Raw genomic sequence first — 18,184 nt, 5'->3', positions numbered from 1 at the left:
TACGGGCTGTTCGGTCCCTGTACGACCGGAGTCAGAGTTTGATCCGCATATCCGGCAGTAAGTCGGACTCGTTTCCGGTGAGGGTTGGACTCCGCCAAGGCTGCCCTTGGTCACCGATTCTGTTCATAACTTTTATGGACAGAATTTCAAGGCGCAGCCGAGGCGTAGAGGGGGTCCGGTTTGGTGGCCTCTGTATTATAGCTCTTTCCTCCGCAGGGTGTCTGGGCTCTCCCTTAGAGAACGGGTGAGAAGCTCGGTCATCCGGGAGGAGCTCAGAGTCGAGCCGCTGCTCCTCCGCATTGAGAGGGGCCAGATGAGGTGGCTGGGGCATCTGATTAGGATGCCTCCCGGACGCCTCCCTGGTGAGGTGTTCCGGGCATGTGCCACCGGGAGGAGACCCCGGGGACGACCCAGGACACGCTGGAGAGACTATGTCTCCCGGCTGGCCTGGGAACACCTCGGGATCCCCTCGGAAAACCTGGAGGAAGTGGCTGGGGAGAGGGAAGTCTGGGCTTCCCTGCTGAGGCTGCTGCCCCCGCGACCTGATCTCGGATAAGTGGAGGAAAATGGATGGATGGATGGAGTAAAACCAAGTGCTGAGAAATTTGTGAAAAAAGTGGATTAATAAATTTGAGGGAGGGATAAAATTATATATATTTTTTATATATATATATATATGGCAGATTTTCACGATACATTTTCACTTCACAGGTTCAATATAAGTGTGTCTGGGCAGCCTGGGCGAAACAAATAACACTAACACTGAGTAACTCATCTGAGTGGCTGTTTACATGCTTGGCTACATGCTACTGTTTTGGTTAGCAAATGAGTGTAAACGGATGTGCTGAGTGGTCCCGTACACTTGCTGGAAGCGGCGCATGCTGTCCAAGATGTTGAACTGCTGCCATCGCTTGGAGAAGTTGACTTTGCCGTCGATGAAGTCGGGGTTACCCAGGTGGACAAAGGTCAGGTCCTGCAAGATGAGACCCCTGCGGGGTTGAAGCGGAGCGTGGCGGTTAAAAAAGAAAAAAGAAACAAATACATTCAAGGTGAACGGCACTTACAAGTACGGGATGCAGGGAGGCTCCACTTCGGCCAGAGCGGCCCGGTATGCCCGGAAGGACGACGAGCTGTCAATCAACGTGCAATATTCCTCCAATCCCTGACGGAAGGACAAAAAAAAGTGATAAAACATTCTAACAGGGTTTTGCTGTACAATAGAATTTGGAGGTGGCTTTCCGCCATCTAATTTCGGGCTAAAAGCTGTATCACTGCTCACTGTCATGTCGCAGATATTTGAAGCCATCGTTTACTCCAGTCGTATTACAGTCGTGCCTTGAGATATGAGTGACCAGATTTTTCAAGATACGAGCAGTCGGTTGGACGATTTTTTTGCTTGAACTTAGGCAATTCGACACACTTCACAACAAACAGCAGTTTGGCTCAAACATACTAAGAAACGCCATAGACGGGCTAACAAATACTATCTCTGTTATGATACTTTAAGTGTCAGATGTTTGAACACAAATGGTGGAGCAACACGTACAGATAATATAACAATACTCACAGGCAGATAGTCTTGATCCTCTGCAAAGAACGACAAATATTACCGCTGCTTACTGAGGAGTCACTGTCTCTGTGTACTGTATATCCATCCATGTCTGTAATATACTGCCCTCAGGTGGCCAACGTGTGCACAGCAGAAGGAGCTACCCATTCCACAAACTTGAAGCAAAAACTGTTCAATTCTTTACAGTGTATTTCGTTATGTCATTACTGTATGTTTTTATAAAACAAAATACGATAGAGTGCTGTTTTCCTTTTTAAAACACCCGTTACAAAAAATATTGTTTTGGGGGGGTGGAGGGTGAAACATATTAATGGCAGTTTATTCATTTAAAAAGGGGAAAGATGATTTGAGATACGAGTGTTTTGAGTTACAAATGTGGTTACAGAATGAATTAAACTCAGATCTTAACGACAACGATTAATGACTAATTGATTACCAAATTACTCAATCAAAACGTTACGGGGAAAAGCAGTAACTGTGACAATCAATTTATGTTTACTTTTTAATTTGAAATCTCCTGTTTTTTAATAAAGGGACGGATATTTGAAATGTTGAAATCCAAAATGAATCGATTATTAAAATAATCGTTAGTTGGAGCCCGACTGGTATCTCAAGTCCCCACTGCATCATAAAGTATTCAAAGTTACGCGTGCTCACCTCCGACGTCTGCTTCTGCCACTCCAATCTCCGGATGGGTGCCGAGTCGAGGGCGGACAGGATGGCCAGGTACGAGTTGAAGTTGTTCAGCTTTCTTAAGTGCTGTCCAAAGAAGAGAAGAAAGGAGTTAAAAAAAAAAAAAAAAAAAAAAGTCTCACGACATGCACAGAGTCATCTGGACATCCCACCTTCATGATCTTGATGAACTTGAGGAGCAGCTTCTCTCGGTCTTGGGCTTTCTCTTGCTGAATGATTAGAGAGCGCACCCTGGAGGACAGCGAGAGCAGTGCGTTAAAACACACAGGAAGTGAAAGGAAGTGACAGGAAGCAGCTGCCCACTGCTGCTTTTCTTATGCCTCACCAGTAGCTCATGTTGTTAAAGTGCTCTGTGAACTGCGTCAGGTTGGGACTCTTCTCTTCGTTTTGCTCTTTGGCCCAAAGCAACACCTCCGGAATCTGAGACAAAAACAAACAAACAAAAAAATCAGCATCTATTTGGTCAACAGCATTCCACTCAACTGCCACGAGCGCCAGGCATTTATCCGCTGCCGTACCTCAATTTTGTAGAAGAGCTCGGCGTCGAGAAGCGTGAGCTGGTCCGCGATCTCGTGACTGCGGAAATCGTGCAGCGTTCCGGGCCTGGCGGGACGACACGAACGCACCGGTTTACATCGTCCCAACGAAGGACGCGGCGGGGTCGCGCAGGGTCACGTACCTTGCCGAGACGCCCCGGGCGGCGAGCGGCTTGAGCGAGTTGGTGTAGCGCAGCAGCTTCTTCTGCTCCACCTTGTCCAGGATGTTCTTGCGCAAGACCCGGGCCAAGCTCAGCTCCCCGTTGCAGACCAGCGTGAAGACCAGGTCCATCAGCTGCTTCAGGATGTCCTCCGTCAGCTCCACCAGGCTGGCAGCACACACCGATCGTCAGGGAAACTACCACCTCGCTAGACCTCGCGTCAGCGAACGTCAAAGGCTTAACTTTGAAGACATCTACTTGGATGTCTTTCTGTGACTCCTCCCGTCTCTCTGTTGCAAGACGCGAGTGACGCGCTATAAGTAGCAACATGACAAGTGGCCGCCATCTCTGTGGCATTTTCTTAAAAAAAAAATGTCTTCAAACACCTCTAAAACCCTCCATAAATACATTTACGAAAAAACAATTGATGAGTGAAGTACATAACCGATTCGACTGCTCTTCTAATCAACAACGTTTTATTTACACTGTTTAAGTGGAGTTTTTAGGGCGAGTGAGGCTGTTTGAAACGTCACGGCAACTCTGATGCGTAGACTTGCAGAAGCCCTCGGACCTTCGGCCCGTACCATCTTATTGGTGGACATTTTGAACTGAAACTTGTCAGCCAATCAGAGAAGAGCTTCCTCGATTAGCAGACTGAACCAAAACGTCGAGGAAACATCTTGAGAAATAATCTAGTTATACTGTTTTAATCGAATTTGAAGGCTTTTTTTTTTTTTTTTAAACCAGATTCTGCAGATCTATTTCTCCAGAACCCATCATCCAATTTTCAAAATTCTTGGTGCGTTGCACTCAGGTCGAAGCGTCCATTCCAACCAGACTCGTTCAGCATGGTGCCAGACTCTCATTTTGGGGAACCCTTGTCACATTTCTACTATAAGTTCAGCTCAGAAGTCACAAGGCTTCAAACAGGATGTTCTCAGAGGGAAGTGGCCACTGAGCTCTGAGGGTTATCAGCAAGTTGAGATAGAGAGAGACTTGAAGAGTCACAGAAAGACATAGAAGTTCACATCCTTGGACATTTTCATATAAAAATCCCCGAAGTTCCCAGAGGCAGGGATGAAAGGAAGAAAACTCCGAGCTGAGCTGATCACAAAGAATTTATTCCACAAGGCAGCAGAACTATTCCCGAGCATTTCCTTGGAGACACTATTTGACAATGAGCAAAGTACACAGTAATTTGGGATAATTAACTTTCTCTGTTTGCTCAATCTTGGATGGGTTGATCTCTAATAGTGTCATGGTTTGGTTAACCTTACTTCCTTACTAATTGTGTCATGAGTACGATCTAATTGAGCGTCTATGTGTGAGTTGTTTTTACCGGTGTCCTGTTCGAGGCTTTCTCTGATGTTAGTGAGGAACAAAAAGACACCGGAAGGTCAAATTGGATTCCCCTGTAAAGGTTATAGTGAAAGTTCACCCAAAAGTCCAATACCCCGAACGTTTTGAGTTGTGTATAATAGCATCATTTTTGCATTGAATGCGATTACTCACCAGAGCTCGTCCACCACACGCACCAAGACAAAGAAGGTATTCTTGCTGACTCGCTTCTTGAACGTGTCTGGACTATGGCAAAAGCTTGTGTATGTGCTTTGTGGTCAAGGAAGGTCAAAATTATATTGAATGTTTTTTGGAGGGTTATTAAAACCAAACGAAACCTACAAATAAGTACAGGGAAGCCCCGCTATGTCACATTTTTTTTTAAAGCAGAGTTTTTGCGCGCCTTCAGTTGTAGTACAAGGTTGTGCCAAATTGGGGGGAAAAAAAATAAATAAAAAATCTTCACTTTGGCTCAGATAGACGAGGTCAAGATGACCCAGTGAGATCGCCGCCCTTGTACACGAGATAAGACGGCACTTGTGAAGATATATGCGCGTTGAGTGAACGAGTTGATTCCGCACTCCCACAGCTAACGAACGCGTCCGCCGTGTTCATTTGACTTTGTCGGCAGGATTTGGAAGAAAATACATCAGTGCTGGCTGCTCTTTGGTCTGTCGTACAAAGTAACATTTCTTCTAAAATTGATCCTCTTTGTGGGTGGGGTAAAATTTTAAAAAAAATTTTTTAAAAAGAAAATAATCAAAATGTGTTGTTTCTCTATATTGCGGATTTCCACCAATCACACGTGTCTCTAGAAGGTAAAAAGGGGCTTCACTGTAATGGCAGAAGACGTAAACCTTTATTGCCACGGTAAAATGGAGGCCAAAAATATCAAAAGGCGGCAAACAGTGAGAGGATATCTGTAGTGTAGCTTCTTAATGAGGTCCTCGGGGGTTATAAACGTCCTATATGTAGTCAAAAAGGCTTCACAGTACAAAACGAGATCTGTGGGGAAGAGATCGCTTGTTAGTTGAGTGAGTGACAGACAACAACACGCCATAATTCATCTTTACCTTTGCGGTCCGTCTCTGTGGCGTGGACTAACAAAATGTCTCCCGATCCAGCACGCACATCCGGCCCGTCATCATTCTGGGGGGGAATAAATACATCCAGTGCCAAAGGTTATAATACAGTGAACCCCCACATATTCTCCTTTTGGGATTCAGGAATTCACATTTATACTGTACTATTTAACTATTTTTTATCTACTGTATGTACTATACGGGCATCTATAGGCAAATATAACCCATAAATAACTATAGGTAGTTTATTTTGGTTTTGCAAACAGACAATGCAGTTTCAGTTATCGCTTTTTCAACTGTCGTTTTGATTTCTATTTCAGTTACGGAAAATGTTTTTTTCCCCCCCACTTATAGTTTTTAATTTGTCTGTTTTCATTCACTGTAATAACCTTGCCAGTGACCTTTGGCCCGTGCTGAGCTAAGGGGATAAAATAAAGCTGATGTCTGGGCGCGACGCGCTTCCGTCGCAGATGCGTGGCCAAAAACAGAAAGAGGAAAGGAAGAAGAAGAAAAAAAAAAAAAAAACTGGTTTCGGTTGTCTTACTTCCTGTTTTAGTGTTATCCTGCTCATGATCTCCTTGTGATCGATGAGGGAAAGCTCGTCCACGTTCTCCTCGCTGTCCTCTGCCGACTCCGCTGACTTTTGCCTTCTAAAAAACACCCCCAAAAAAAACCACTGTAAATCAATTTCAATAAACTATAACAATAGCGTTGCTATGTTGAGAAATGGCTTATCGTTAAGAGAAAAGTATTTTTTGGGAGAAAAAGTAAAAGTATTCTGAGAATAAAGTACAATTTTATTATCTATATGATATATTATGATTTCGTCTTGACATAAAATCCCAGCTTTTTACTGTCACAAAACCGCATAGGTTTTCTCTTGTAATATTATTCCCACATTTCGAGTATTTTTTTTCTCAGGAAATTATGACTTCATTTTCTAACTTTATTCTCATAACCTTAAAACTTGACATTCCCTTTGTACAATTGCGATTTTCTTTTCTTAAAATGTAATTGCTGCCATATTTTCACTTAGTTCTCGGTACAGTATTTGTCATGAATTTATTCCTGAAATATTTTCAGTAATATAATACTTTGCATTATATTATTATATTTTTGTAACAGTGCAACTTTATACAAGACCAAAGTTGTAATAAAACTTGTTAATGACTTACTAATAATTGCAATTTAAAGTAGAAACGTTGTTGTTGTTGCTGTACCTTAAACTCCATTTCCCAGGCTGAAACAATGCTTTTTACCTTTCCACTTCCGTAGCCTCTTTGCTATTGGTGGATGGCATCGGAGGGGCGGGGTCTTGTAGCATGTCATCGGCGATGGTTTCCTGATAGAAAGGCAAAGAAATGTTCAAACGCGTCACGGACCCTTGAAAAACATAATTTTTTTTTTGGGGGGGGTGTAACATTACGTACAACACAATTTGGTTTAGACTGAGTTGATGCGCCCATGACAAACAAACAACAACATTAGATGACACCCAAAAGCGGGAGGACACCACTAGAGGACACCCGACGTACGACTACAAACGCCCGCGTGTCTCGTTTACACAAAACCCAACACTACATGCTACAGTACACACCCTGCCAACGCCAAAGGCAACTCACAAGCCGCGGATCGTTTCTTTTTTCCTTCTTTCAATTGGCAACCGAAAAAAAATACAACTAAAACCTAAAAAGTCACTCATTATTTTATTTAATCTAACAACAACAAAAATATGAAACATTTTTTATAATTGGAAATGGAAAAACAGGCCACAGGACTGAGTTTGATTTTAACATTTAATCGACTTAGCAAAGATAAGTTAGCTTGTTTTGCTAAAGTCATCAAATTTCAGGGTGAAAGAATTGTAATTTCTGGCAAACATCAAAAATCAGACTCAATTTTCTCAATTTTGTATTTTTGATCTAAGCCTAATATTTGCATGTTTTGTGTCAGATTTAGACACAAATAATAAAATAATGAGTCACTTTTTTCATGCATATTGCATATAAAGTGGAAAGAACGAATGATGCACAGTTCAGCCCAAACACCAAGGAGAAAAACGACAACCACAAACAGCAACTGTCCCACATGCACGAGTATTGGGGGGAGGGCCTGAAAAACTGCAAAAAACAATTAGATGTCTTTTTTCCTTTCTTTTTTTTTTTAGCAGCAACATATGAGGTGTTAGCTCGGAGGTTAGCATTGTTAGCGGCAGTGGCGGCCGTGACGGCGCAAAGCGTACAAGCCAGTCCCGATGTCAAGAAGCCATGCTGGCGACAGTCTCGTCGCAATGCCACCGCTTCAGGAGTTCGATCCCAAGCCCACAACCACAACGCCTGGAAAAGCGGCCGTTTTCCTCAGCCTTGCTGGGGGGGAGAATCGTAAATCAACCTGGGAAAGTTCCGCTTTCTGCCGTAAGGAAGTGGGATGACGGCAGTGTGTCCGTGGGAAAAATATTGGGAAATATACTGCTACATTGTGGAAATCTGCAGTTTATTGCGATATTATTATTTTTTACATGGGTTTTTTTTTAATGGCATACTTACTGTAATGCCCTCGCATGTGGGGAAAGGAGAGCCACAGTGGTCGATTATTGCGGTAATATTTTGTCTTTAGTACCACTGTAATAATTGGTCTTTATAGTTGTAATAGTTTGTATTTATAGGGGTAATATTTTGTCTTCATTTGGGTAGCGTTTTGTCATTATAAAGGTAATATTTTGTGTTTATTGTCATAATACTTTATTTCGATTGGGGTAAAGCTTTGTCTTTATAGGGGTAATATTTAGTGTTTAGTGTAATATTTTGTCTTTATATTGGTAATGGTTTATATGGGTAACATTTTATCTTGTAATATTTGGTCTTTATTGGGGTAATACTTTTATTTATTGGGGTAATATTTTCTTTATTGGGGTTGGCTGGCGACCAGTTCAGGTTGTACCCCGCCTCTCACCCGAAGATAGCTGGGATGGCCTCCAGCACGCCCGCAACCCGCGTGAGGAGAAGCGGTACAGAAAATGGATGGATGGATGGATGGGGTAACATTTTGTCTTTATTGTGGTACCATTTTGTCTATTGGGTTAAAAAAAAATTCTTTGGGTAATATTTTGTAAAAATTGTGGTAATTTGTATTTATTGGGGTAACATTTCGTCTTTTTGGGGGGTAATATTAAAATTGCTTTCAGCAGGTCAGGTGTTAAATTTCGCAGGGCTACATGATTCCTTCCCACAACGACGTGATCCCACTTCTATTGCGGCTCTGATACTACCTGCTACAACACAAAAATGCCACCCTTCATCCCCCATTCCGTTTTGATGCAGTGCATAAGAAACAGCAAAACGGAAAGAAGGCTGAGCCAAAAGAAAACCCGGCTTCTCCAGGCATCGCGTAACGAACACGCTTCTCTACCCCGTTCTGATCGACTTTGCACCCTGAAGTGACGGCACAGGAAAACACCTTCTTCAGACCTTACTGCTACTTACTCTGAGGGAGAGCGGCAGCTCGCCATTGGCCTGGCTGGACGAGTACAAGTTGACGTACTCGCCCTCCCCACCCTCGTCATTCGCGCTCTCGCTCTACGGGAGGGGGGAAAAACCGAGACGTGAGGCAGCGTGAAAGGGGTTGGGGGTGATTTTGGTCCAGGCTCAGCATCATCACGACCACCAGGTGTCACTAGAGTGCATGCAGATTAGGAAGACATGCGCCACTGGGAATCTTGGTGGAGAATGAGTGAGAGGCTGTGTTCCGACTCAGTCCCAAGCCACGACATAGCGCCCCTGAATGTTTCCCACAATACACCTTTAAAAGTAGTGAACGACGACGTCACCAGAAAAACAATACAACTCATGTTGTATTGCGTCAATATGGAAAAATGATTCTCCATTTCCAGGGACGTGGTTTGATTTTCAGCACGAGACAAATTCAGTGGGCTGTGGTGCGAAAAATATCTTTAGCATAAGTAGAGAAACACATCACAACATGGACGGCCATAAAGTGACCAGTTCGTATTCATTTTTTTTTTTAAACACACTGATCTTAAAACAATACAGTGGATACCCGCATATTCACAGTTCACCATTTGTAAATTCACCTATTGAAGGATTTTTATATATTTTTTATTTTGGGGGGGACCTATCCCCCGTTAGTCACAAAATCCCCCGCTTATTCGTGTTTTTTTTATTTTTTATGGCAATGATAAGTAGTGTCAATTATTTGTGGATTTTCGCTATTTGCGGTCGGGCTTTTATCCCCCTGCAAATAGCCAGGTCCGCTGTCAAATTTTACTATAATTGATTTATTTATTAAATATTTATTGCGGAGTGTGAACCAGCCGAAGTTGTTCCGGGTATGCTGTAATTATGCGACAGCAATGACTGCGCCCACCCAAAAGTGTTTTTAATCTTTTTTTTTTTTTTTTTTTTTTTTTTTTGCACACTACGGCCAAGTCCGACTTTCGAGTTGCATGCCTTCAGTGTAGTACGACGTTGTACAACATGCTGGGCAGCACTGAGGTCTACTGGAAGAGATGCAGCATAATTAACAGCAATTGAATTAATTTGACTGAAATTGTGTTGTGTAAGTTTGCCAGCGAATTTCAACTGGGGCTGGCAAATAACAAGCCCATTTTGCTTCTTATTTGCAAAAGTGTCAAGCAAGTTTTTTTGTTTCCTCAAAGTGATATTATATGATAGTTTCCCATTTCTTGACAGCGAGAGTGAGGTCAAGTGCTAAGGAATACTTCTAAGTGTGTTTAAAGTGTGTGTGTGTGTGTGTGTGAGGAGTACAACATTTTTTACAAGGATAAGCGGTTCGGAAAATAAATGAATGAGTTTTTATATGACCTTTATATCGCAAATGTTCACATAGTGCGGATCCCTTTGTAGTGATTAGGGAGTTGGGAATTAGTGAATGATTCAGAACACAGCCAGAGTGATCATGAGCAAGATTTCAGCGGGTGAACAGGTCACTGCCGACTCATTTTTTTTCTTCTTCTTCTTATACGTAAGAATCTAACAAGCCCCTCCCACTCCGTCAATGTCCACAACGCGTTCGACATCCGTCCTCACCACGTGAAGCGAGTCGCCGAGAGACGACCCAGAGGGAGGACAGGCCGCCACGGAGGCGGCCGAGCGGGACGGCGAGCCCCCGGGCCCGGGTCCTCCCCCGCCGCCGTCGGGAACGGCGGCGTTGGTCAAGGCGGCCTGGTCCACGCTCTGCGGGGAGGCGGGGGTGGGGGAAAGGGGCGGTGGGGGGGTCGCCGGAAAGAGCGGAAGCAAGAAAAGAGGAGGAGGAGGAGGAGGGAGGAAGAAGAAAACATAGAGCCAAGAGATCAGATCGCTTGAAAAACAGACGGTGGAAATTGAAGTGAGAGGCGGACGCTTTGAATGGCGTTGACTGCGACGAGGATGAGGACGAGGAGTGGGTGTCAACACGAGAACGCATCACACAGCGATGAGGAAGTACAAAATAAACATCGTGGCGGCTGTTCCATCACGGGTGTCAAAAGTCATTTTCATCGTGGGCCACATCAGACTTAAGGTTTCCTCAAGAGGGCTCAGAGAAATGTATAATCACCTCATCATATTATTATGGACACTATACACAACTGCTCCTGCAATGTTATGTATACATATAATTTACAACATGTTAACAACATATTTACATATTGAATTTAAAATCTGAAGTTATGGAAAAGAGTGACAACCAAATATAAATACGATTGTTCAATTTATATTAAGGAGAGATTTGGTGGAAATAAATGTAACTTTAAAAAGTAGGGATGTCCTGATTACAGTTTTTTGGCCCAATCCGGTTTCTCGGCAATGCATAACAATTTTTATTTATTTATTTATTTATTATTTATTTATTTTTTTAAAGAGCACATACAAATTGTTTCAAATATCTGGAAATCCCTGTAAAATGAAAATAAATGTTTTGATACATGTCACATAGAACTGTATCGTTAACAACCCAGCCAAATTTTAATGATTAAAAAAAAAAAAAAAGCACTAAAAGAAGTAAACAAAACGCAAAGCTAGCTTTTCTCTCCGCTCCAAACATTGTGGGCGTGTCTGCTGAATGCTCTGAAACCAAGACTAAATCCTGGAAAAAAATGGATGCTTCTTTGTTTGCCATCTTTCTTATTACATAACTACGAGCAAAAAGATATCCACCTAAAGCCTCCAGTGGACGGAATATACACCACTGGGTCGGGGCTTTTTTTGTTTGTTTGTTTTGTTTTGACACCGCAACAACGAGGCACTCTAAAGCAGCCACAACAGAACGAAGCCCCTGTCCACACGTTAGCTGTCAAGGCAGACTTAAAAAAAAAAAAAAAAAAGATTTTTTTATTTTGCGAATTGCATGTCACAACTGTGCCGGATAACCGCTAATGTGCATAAGCATGTTTTAAAATAAATAAAAAAAAATTTTTATTGTTCATAAGTATGGTAGAATCTGTGTTCATACAACTGTGATTAATTTATTCTTTACACTTGTAACGGTGTTACCAGGCAACAGTTTCACTTCTCACATTTTATTTCCCGTGAGGGAAAAATGTTTTGAATTCCGAACAAAGTGTGTGTTCAACTTTAGCTCTTCCACTGTACCTCCTTTACTTAAAAAAAATATAACTATGAAAACACAGCTCTTCTTCGTCCACGGAAATAAAAACTTGCAATTTGTCCCTTTCATCAACAGAGGATGCTGCGGGATTGCCAAAGTGACAGTGTGGCTTTAAAAGGCCCACGTGCTGGAAATGAGAACTGAATTTTGGCGATCAGAACGATCACGGAGGGTGATGCTTTTTGTGCTTTCACCAAGGTGTGCCTTATTAATTTGATGCTGTACCTTTAAAAATGTGTGTGTCCGTTGTGCGCCGCCAACCGAAATGATGTCTGTCAACTCGCAGGGAACTAAGTGCTAACCTGTGTGAACACGTTGCACATACCAGCTGCGTTTCAGCACATACCAGCACACACACATCTTTGACAAATGCATGCATGCATGCACACACACACACACACACACACACACACACACAGAGAGACAGATGTGTAGGATTTGTTGAAAGGGAAGGCTCCACTGTTCTTTGGAATATTATTAAGACGTACCATGAACCCTCCGTATATTGCGTTGATTACATTCAAGATCGACCCGCGATGTGAAAATATACAATATTGAGAGCATTTAGTTAAAACACATTTAAATGTGTCAAAATACACTTTTTGAAGTATTCCTTAGCACCTGTTTGCACTCTCTCGCTGTCAAGAACTATCATATGTCACGTTTGCACAGTTATCCAAGTAAGAGGTGAAAAAAGTTTACTTAGTTTACTTTAAAACTGACACGTAAAACAAAAGAGAATTAAACTTTGTAGATTTAAACAGCAAAATGTTGAACCACAAACTATGGACTCAGTTTTTCCTTGCCCGGACGCGGGTCACCGGGGCCCCCCTCTGGAGCCAGTCCTGGAGGTGGGGCTCGAAGGGATAGCGTGGGTCCCCCTTCCCGTGGGCTCAACACCTGTGGGAGGGGCCATAGGGGTCGGGTGCAGTGCGAGCTGTGCGGTGGCCGAAGGCGGTGACCTTGGCGATCTGATCCCCGGGTCCAGAAGCTGGCTCGTGGAACGTCACCTCTCTGGCAGGGAAGGAGCCCGAGCTGGTGTGTGAGGTCGAGAAGTTCGCCTCCACAAACAGCTTGGTCGCTGGTACCAGTCCTCTCGAGAGGGGTTGGACTCTCTTCCACTCTGGTTGCCCAAGGTGAGAGGCACCGAGCAGGTGTGGGTATACTTATTGCCCTCCCGGCTCGGCATCTGTATGTTGGGGTTCACCCCGGTGGACGAGAGGGGAGCCTCCCTACGCCCTCGGGTGGGGGGACGGGTCCTGACTGTTGGTTGTGCCTATGCACCAAACAGCAGTTCAGAGTATCCACCCTTTTTGGAGTCCTTGGAGGGGGTGCTGGAGAGCGCTTCCGCTGGGGACTCCATCGTTCTGCTGGGGGACTTCAATGCTAACGTGGGCAATGACAGTGAGACCTGGAAGGGCGTGATTGGGAGGAACGGCCCCCCCCGATCAGAACCCGAGCGGTGTTCTGTTATTGGACTTATGTGCTCATCACGGATTGTCCATAACGAACACCATGTTCAAGCATAAGGGTGTCCACACGTGCACTTGGCACCAGGACACCCTAGGTCACAGTTCGATGATCGACTTTGTGGTCGTGTCATCGGACTTGCGGCCGCATGTCTTGGACACTCTGGTGAAGAGAGGGGCGGAGCGGTCATCCAATCACCAACTGGTGGTGTGTTGGCTCCGATGGTGGGGGAAGATGCCGGTCCGACGTGGCAGGCCCAAACGTATTGTGAGGATCTGCTGGGAACGTCTGGCAGAATCCCCTGTCAGAAGGAGTTTCAACTCCCACCTCCGACAGAACTTTGCTCATGTTCCAGGGGAGGCGGGGGACATCGAGTCCGAGTGGATCATGTTCCGCGCCTCCATTGCTGAGGCGGCCGACCGGAGCTGTGGCCGTACGGTGGTCGGTGCCTGTCGTGGTGGCAATCCCCGAACCCGTTGGTGGACACCAACGGTGAGGAATGCCATCAAGCTGAAGAAGGTGTCCTATCGGGCCTTTTTGGCCTGTGGGACTCCTGAGGCAGCTAATGGGTACCGGCTGGCCAAGCAGAATGCAGCTTTGGTGGTCGCTGAAGCAAAAACTCAAACATGGGAGGAGTTCGGTGAGGTCATGGAGAACGATTTCCGAACAGCTTCGAGGAAATTCTGGCCCACCATCCGGCGTCTCAGGAGGGGGAAGCAGTGCACCATCAACATGTGTATACACATATAGTGTATGTGTGTATAGTGGGGATGGGGCGCTGCTGACCTTGACTCGGGATGTTGTGAATCGGTGGGAAGAATACTTCGAAGACCTGCTCAAATTCCACCAACACACCTTCCCATGAGGAAGCAGAGTCTGCGGTCTCTGAGGCGGGCTCTCCTATCTCTGAGGTTGAGGTCACTGAGGTGGTTAAAAAGCTCCTCGGTGGCAAGGCTCCGGGGGTGGATGAGATTCGCCCGGAGTTCCACAAGTTTCTGAATGTTGTGGGGCTGTCCTGGTTGACACGCCTCTGCAACATCGCGTGGACATTGGGGACAGTGCCTCTGGTTTGGCAGACTGGGGTGGTGGTCCCCATTTTTAAGAAGGGGAACAGGAGGGTGTGTTCCAACAAAAGGGGGATCACACTCCTCAGCCTCCCTGGTAAGGTCTATTCAGGGGTGCTGGAGAGGAGGGTCCGTAGGGAAGTCGAATCTCAGATCCAGGAGGAGCAGTTTTCGTCCTGGCCGTGGAACAGTGGACCAGCCCTACACCCTCGGAAGAGTCCTCGAGGGTGCATGGGAGTGTTTTATGAACTTGGAGAAGGCGTTCGACCGTGTCCCTCAGGGAGTCCTGTGGGGCTGCTTTGGGAGTATGGGGTACAGAACCCCCAGATACGGGCTGTTCGGTCCCTGTACGACCAGAGTCAGAGTTTGGTCCGCATATCCGGCAGTAAGTCGGACTCGTTTCCGGTGAGGGTTGGACTCTGCCAAGGCTGCCCTTTTTCACCGATTCTGTTCATAACTTTTATGGACAAAATTTCAAGGCGCAGCCGAGGCGTAGAGGGGGTCCGGTTTTGTGGCCTCAGTATTACATCTCTTTTCCTCCGCAAGGTGTACATCAGAAACATCAATGCTAAATGATATTAGCATTGATGTTACGAAGTTATAAACCTCCAAACAACTGCTACTTTAACACACAGGGAGCAGCATCACATACAAACAGAACATACAAAAATACACAAAGGCATATATTCTCTTAAAAAAAACGACCGCTTAAAACAACGGGGGTTCACTGTAAATGCTGTAATGAGACACACCCACGTGGGAATAACCCACTGACCTGACTCATGCACAACACCTTTGCTTGGCATGTCCCCGCTGCCCCCCATCATGCCCCCAGGGCGTGAGGAATGCAAACATTCCTCATAAACGCACGAAAAAAGGGGGAGACGCCACAAGAAGGGGGCGAGACAGGGAGCGAGAGACAGAAGAAGCAGGAGGAAGGAGAAGAAAAGCCGACATGGAAAGATGAGCAGACGCGAGAGGAATGTGTTTTCCGTTGGGTCCATCTGGTGCGGCATTCCGCGGGAGAGACGCACACACACCGGCCGACCCGATGGAGAACCTCGGACATCGCGGGGTCAACAAAGAAGCAGATAGGGTGGGCTGCGAAGGAACCAAGTACAAATACTTTGTCACTGTACTTGAGTAGATGGTTAAGGTATCTATACGACAGTGTCTTGAGACACTAAATGTGTTCCCTGACCACGTTCGTAACTAAAATCATCTCACACCATCGAAATGATTGGAAATGCCATCAATCTGTTGCAGCCCTAGCAAAAAAATTATTTAACAAGAAAAAAATAGCACCCTTAGTCTCTCTCTCTCTCTCAGTATAATGCTGTATTTCACAAAAACATACACCAATGACATTAAATAGAACAAAGAAATTAAACCGTTTTTTTCCACATTTTTTGCTTCAATTCAATGGACATTGCGCTGCTCCTTTTGCTGTGCATGATTTCACCACCTGGGGGCAATATAATACCGATGTACTGATATACGGAGCTGCACCAATATTAGTTGTTGTGCATAGAAGATAACACACGTCTGTGAGTATTTTTATTCTGTCTGTCCATACGTATTGGTGCACAGTTTGTGTTCAAATATCCGTTGCCGAAAGGCTTAAACACCGCGGCACCGATGCTTGCTTTCGGCTCTAGAGAGGAGCTTCAATTAGTCAAGCCATAGCCTAATCCAATACAAAAGTGATTTGCCGCCATTGGGGGAGGGCCTAAATTGCTCACAGATTTTCTCCATGCATGGCGGTGCTCGTCCAAACTCCCACTTTATGAAATGTCTGTACTTTTTTACTTAAGGAGTTGGATCAGTACTATTTTTTTTTATTTTCCACACATCTGCGCTTCGACTTGAAGTACAGAATGTGAGGGCTTTTGCCACCTGCTAGTCCAAATGACAGGAGGAATGCTTGGATGCGCCACAACAAAGCGTGATGATTGACAATCGAGTACAACAATGAACGGCGTAGGAGCACATGCGCAAAAAAAAAAAAAAAAAAAAAAAAAAAAAAAAAAAAAGCTCGAAGTGCACACACACCGTGTCACGTCTGGACACTCACCGTGGGCGTGGTCAAGGCAGCTTGGCCAATCAGGTAGGAGTTAGAGACGGACATGCTGAGGCCCAGCCCAGAGCCCGCCTCCTCCATGGCCGCCACAGACGGCTGGAGGTGGCAGGAGAGAGAGGAAGAGGAGGAGGAAGAGGGGGAGGAGGAGTGGGAGGCCTAAGAGAAAGAAAAGTCAAGAAAAGTCAAGGAAGGGGGGGAACACAAGGGAGTGAGAGAGGAGGGAAAAAGGAACAGTTGATTAAACGAGTGGAGCCAGACTTAATCAGAGTTTAGTAGTAGAAATTAAAGTGAGAGGGGGAAGCAAAGTGAGTGAGTGAAGAGTGTCACTCCCTAGCCACGATAAAGGGCCCGCCCGATATAGTGACTTTGCCATTTTGTAGTGCAGTTCCAATGTATAGTGAGCGTAGGTTATCCCCTAAATCGTGGCAGGGCTTGGAAAATTCCAGCAAGTTGCAAACTTGCCACGGGACTTTATTACCTTGAAATGGAAATAAAGTAGAAATTAAAATAATTGAAGTTTGATCCAAAAAATTACTGACCATATTTGTTAAAACCTGACAGTAATTGCCCGACGACAGCTGGGATAGGCTCCAGCACGCCCGCGACCCGCGTGAGGAGAAGCGGCTCAGAAAATGGATGGATGGATGGACGGAATGAGCGATTGATTCCGAACACAGCCCGAGTGTCATGCGGTTCATCTTCCCTTGAAAACTCCAAAGCCTGGCAGTCACGTGACTAAAATGCGGGTCACTCATTTTTCCCGTCTATGGTGACAGTCCACTGAAGCGTCCTTTAATGCTCGCGGCCTTAAGAGCCTTACGGAATTGAGGCCAACTAAAGCACTTTCCAAATAGGGCCAATACGATTGGATCTGATTTTTCTCCCCCTCCTTTTCTCTCCATAATTTCAACACACACACGGCAGCGAAAATGACTTTTTCCCGTTTTTTTTTCTTCTTTTCCCTCGCCAAAGCTGTGCAAAGTCGCTAAAGCATGTAAGTTTGGAGCACAGGCTTACGCCGGAGGCATAGAGGATTATTACGATGGGCCTCGCCGCATCGAGTCCAGAACACGAGGCCGGATTAGACTTGATGGCGGGAGTACAAAGATGGACATCTACTTTTATGCCTTTCTGTGCCTCTTCCAGTCTCTCTGTATCTGTTGCAACCTGCTGATGACACTAGAAGCTCACTGGCCACTTCGCAAGGATGAGGCTTCACACAAGGGCTTCAGCTATCGAACATTTTTAGAATCCAGTATTCGAGCGATTACCCGATCGATTAATCGAGTGGTTCGATAAAATTGATTTTGCATGACTAAACTCCACTTTGACTTCACATGTCACGTCTGAGGAACCTGCTTAAAAACAGTCTTTTTACCTACAGCTTAAAATAGAAAATCACCGATGCTGGGCGTTGAACTACCGGATCAGGCAGAGTGGGGATAGAAAAGAAAAAGAAAAAAGAAAAAAAGTTCCTTTTTTTTTTTCTCTCAATTCTAACTCCGCTAAAGATAGATGGGAATGGAGTGCATGATAAAGTCTTATCTCCAAATGACACCATCCATG

General features: G+C 44.9%; 1 protein-coding gene across 15 annotated transcripts in view; it reads right to left on the bottom strand.

The window, feature by feature from the left end:
- Positions 1-18,184, bottom strand: part of rapgef1b (Rap guanine nucleotide exchange factor (GEF) 1b) — a 60,509-nt gene that overhangs the window by 7,820 nt on the left and 34,505 nt on the right. For 10 of the 15 annotated variants that reach the window (XR_009792084.1, XR_009792086.1, XR_009792085.1 and 7 more), the window contains 15 exons: positions 16,613-16,774; positions 10,447-10,593; positions 8,863-8,955; positions 6,640-6,722; positions 5,925-6,030; positions 5,372-5,447; positions 5,219-5,303; positions 4,473-4,565; positions 2,943-3,128; positions 2,782-2,866; positions 2,589-2,683; positions 2,416-2,494; positions 2,228-2,329; positions 1,065-1,162; positions 861-989 (listed from right to left, as the gene is read on the bottom strand). Coding sequence is in view for 12 of the 15 variants with exons in the window: in XM_061799500.1 (XP_061655484.1) it covers positions 861-989; positions 1,065-1,162; positions 2,228-2,329; positions 2,416-2,494; positions 2,589-2,683; positions 2,782-2,866; positions 2,943-3,128; positions 4,473-4,565; positions 5,219-5,303; positions 5,372-5,447; positions 5,925-6,030; positions 6,640-6,722; positions 8,863-8,955; positions 10,447-10,593; positions 16,613-16,774 (1,619 nt within the window). In the remaining 3 variants the exon portion in view is untranslated. The remainder of the gene's footprint in view (positions 1-860; positions 990-1,064; positions 1,163-2,227; positions 2,330-2,415; positions 2,495-2,588; positions 2,684-2,781; positions 2,867-2,942; positions 3,129-4,472; positions 4,566-5,218; positions 5,304-5,371; positions 5,448-5,924; positions 6,031-6,639; positions 6,723-8,862; positions 8,956-10,446; positions 10,594-16,612; positions 16,775-18,184) is intronic. The other 5 variants (XM_061799509.1, XM_061799512.1, XM_061799510.1 and 2 more) reach the window with 3 other exon arrangements.

The sequence above is a fragment of the Phyllopteryx taeniolatus genome, chromosome 15 (assembly GCF_024500385.1).
Source record: "Phyllopteryx taeniolatus isolate TA_2022b chromosome 15, UOR_Ptae_1.2, whole genome shotgun sequence".
Taxonomy (NCBI): Eukaryota; Metazoa; Chordata; class Actinopteri; order Syngnathiformes; family Syngnathidae; genus Phyllopteryx; species Phyllopteryx taeniolatus.
The sequence above is the reverse complement of the archived record's forward strand: the minus strand, read 5'-3'. Positions and strand labels throughout refer to the sequence as shown.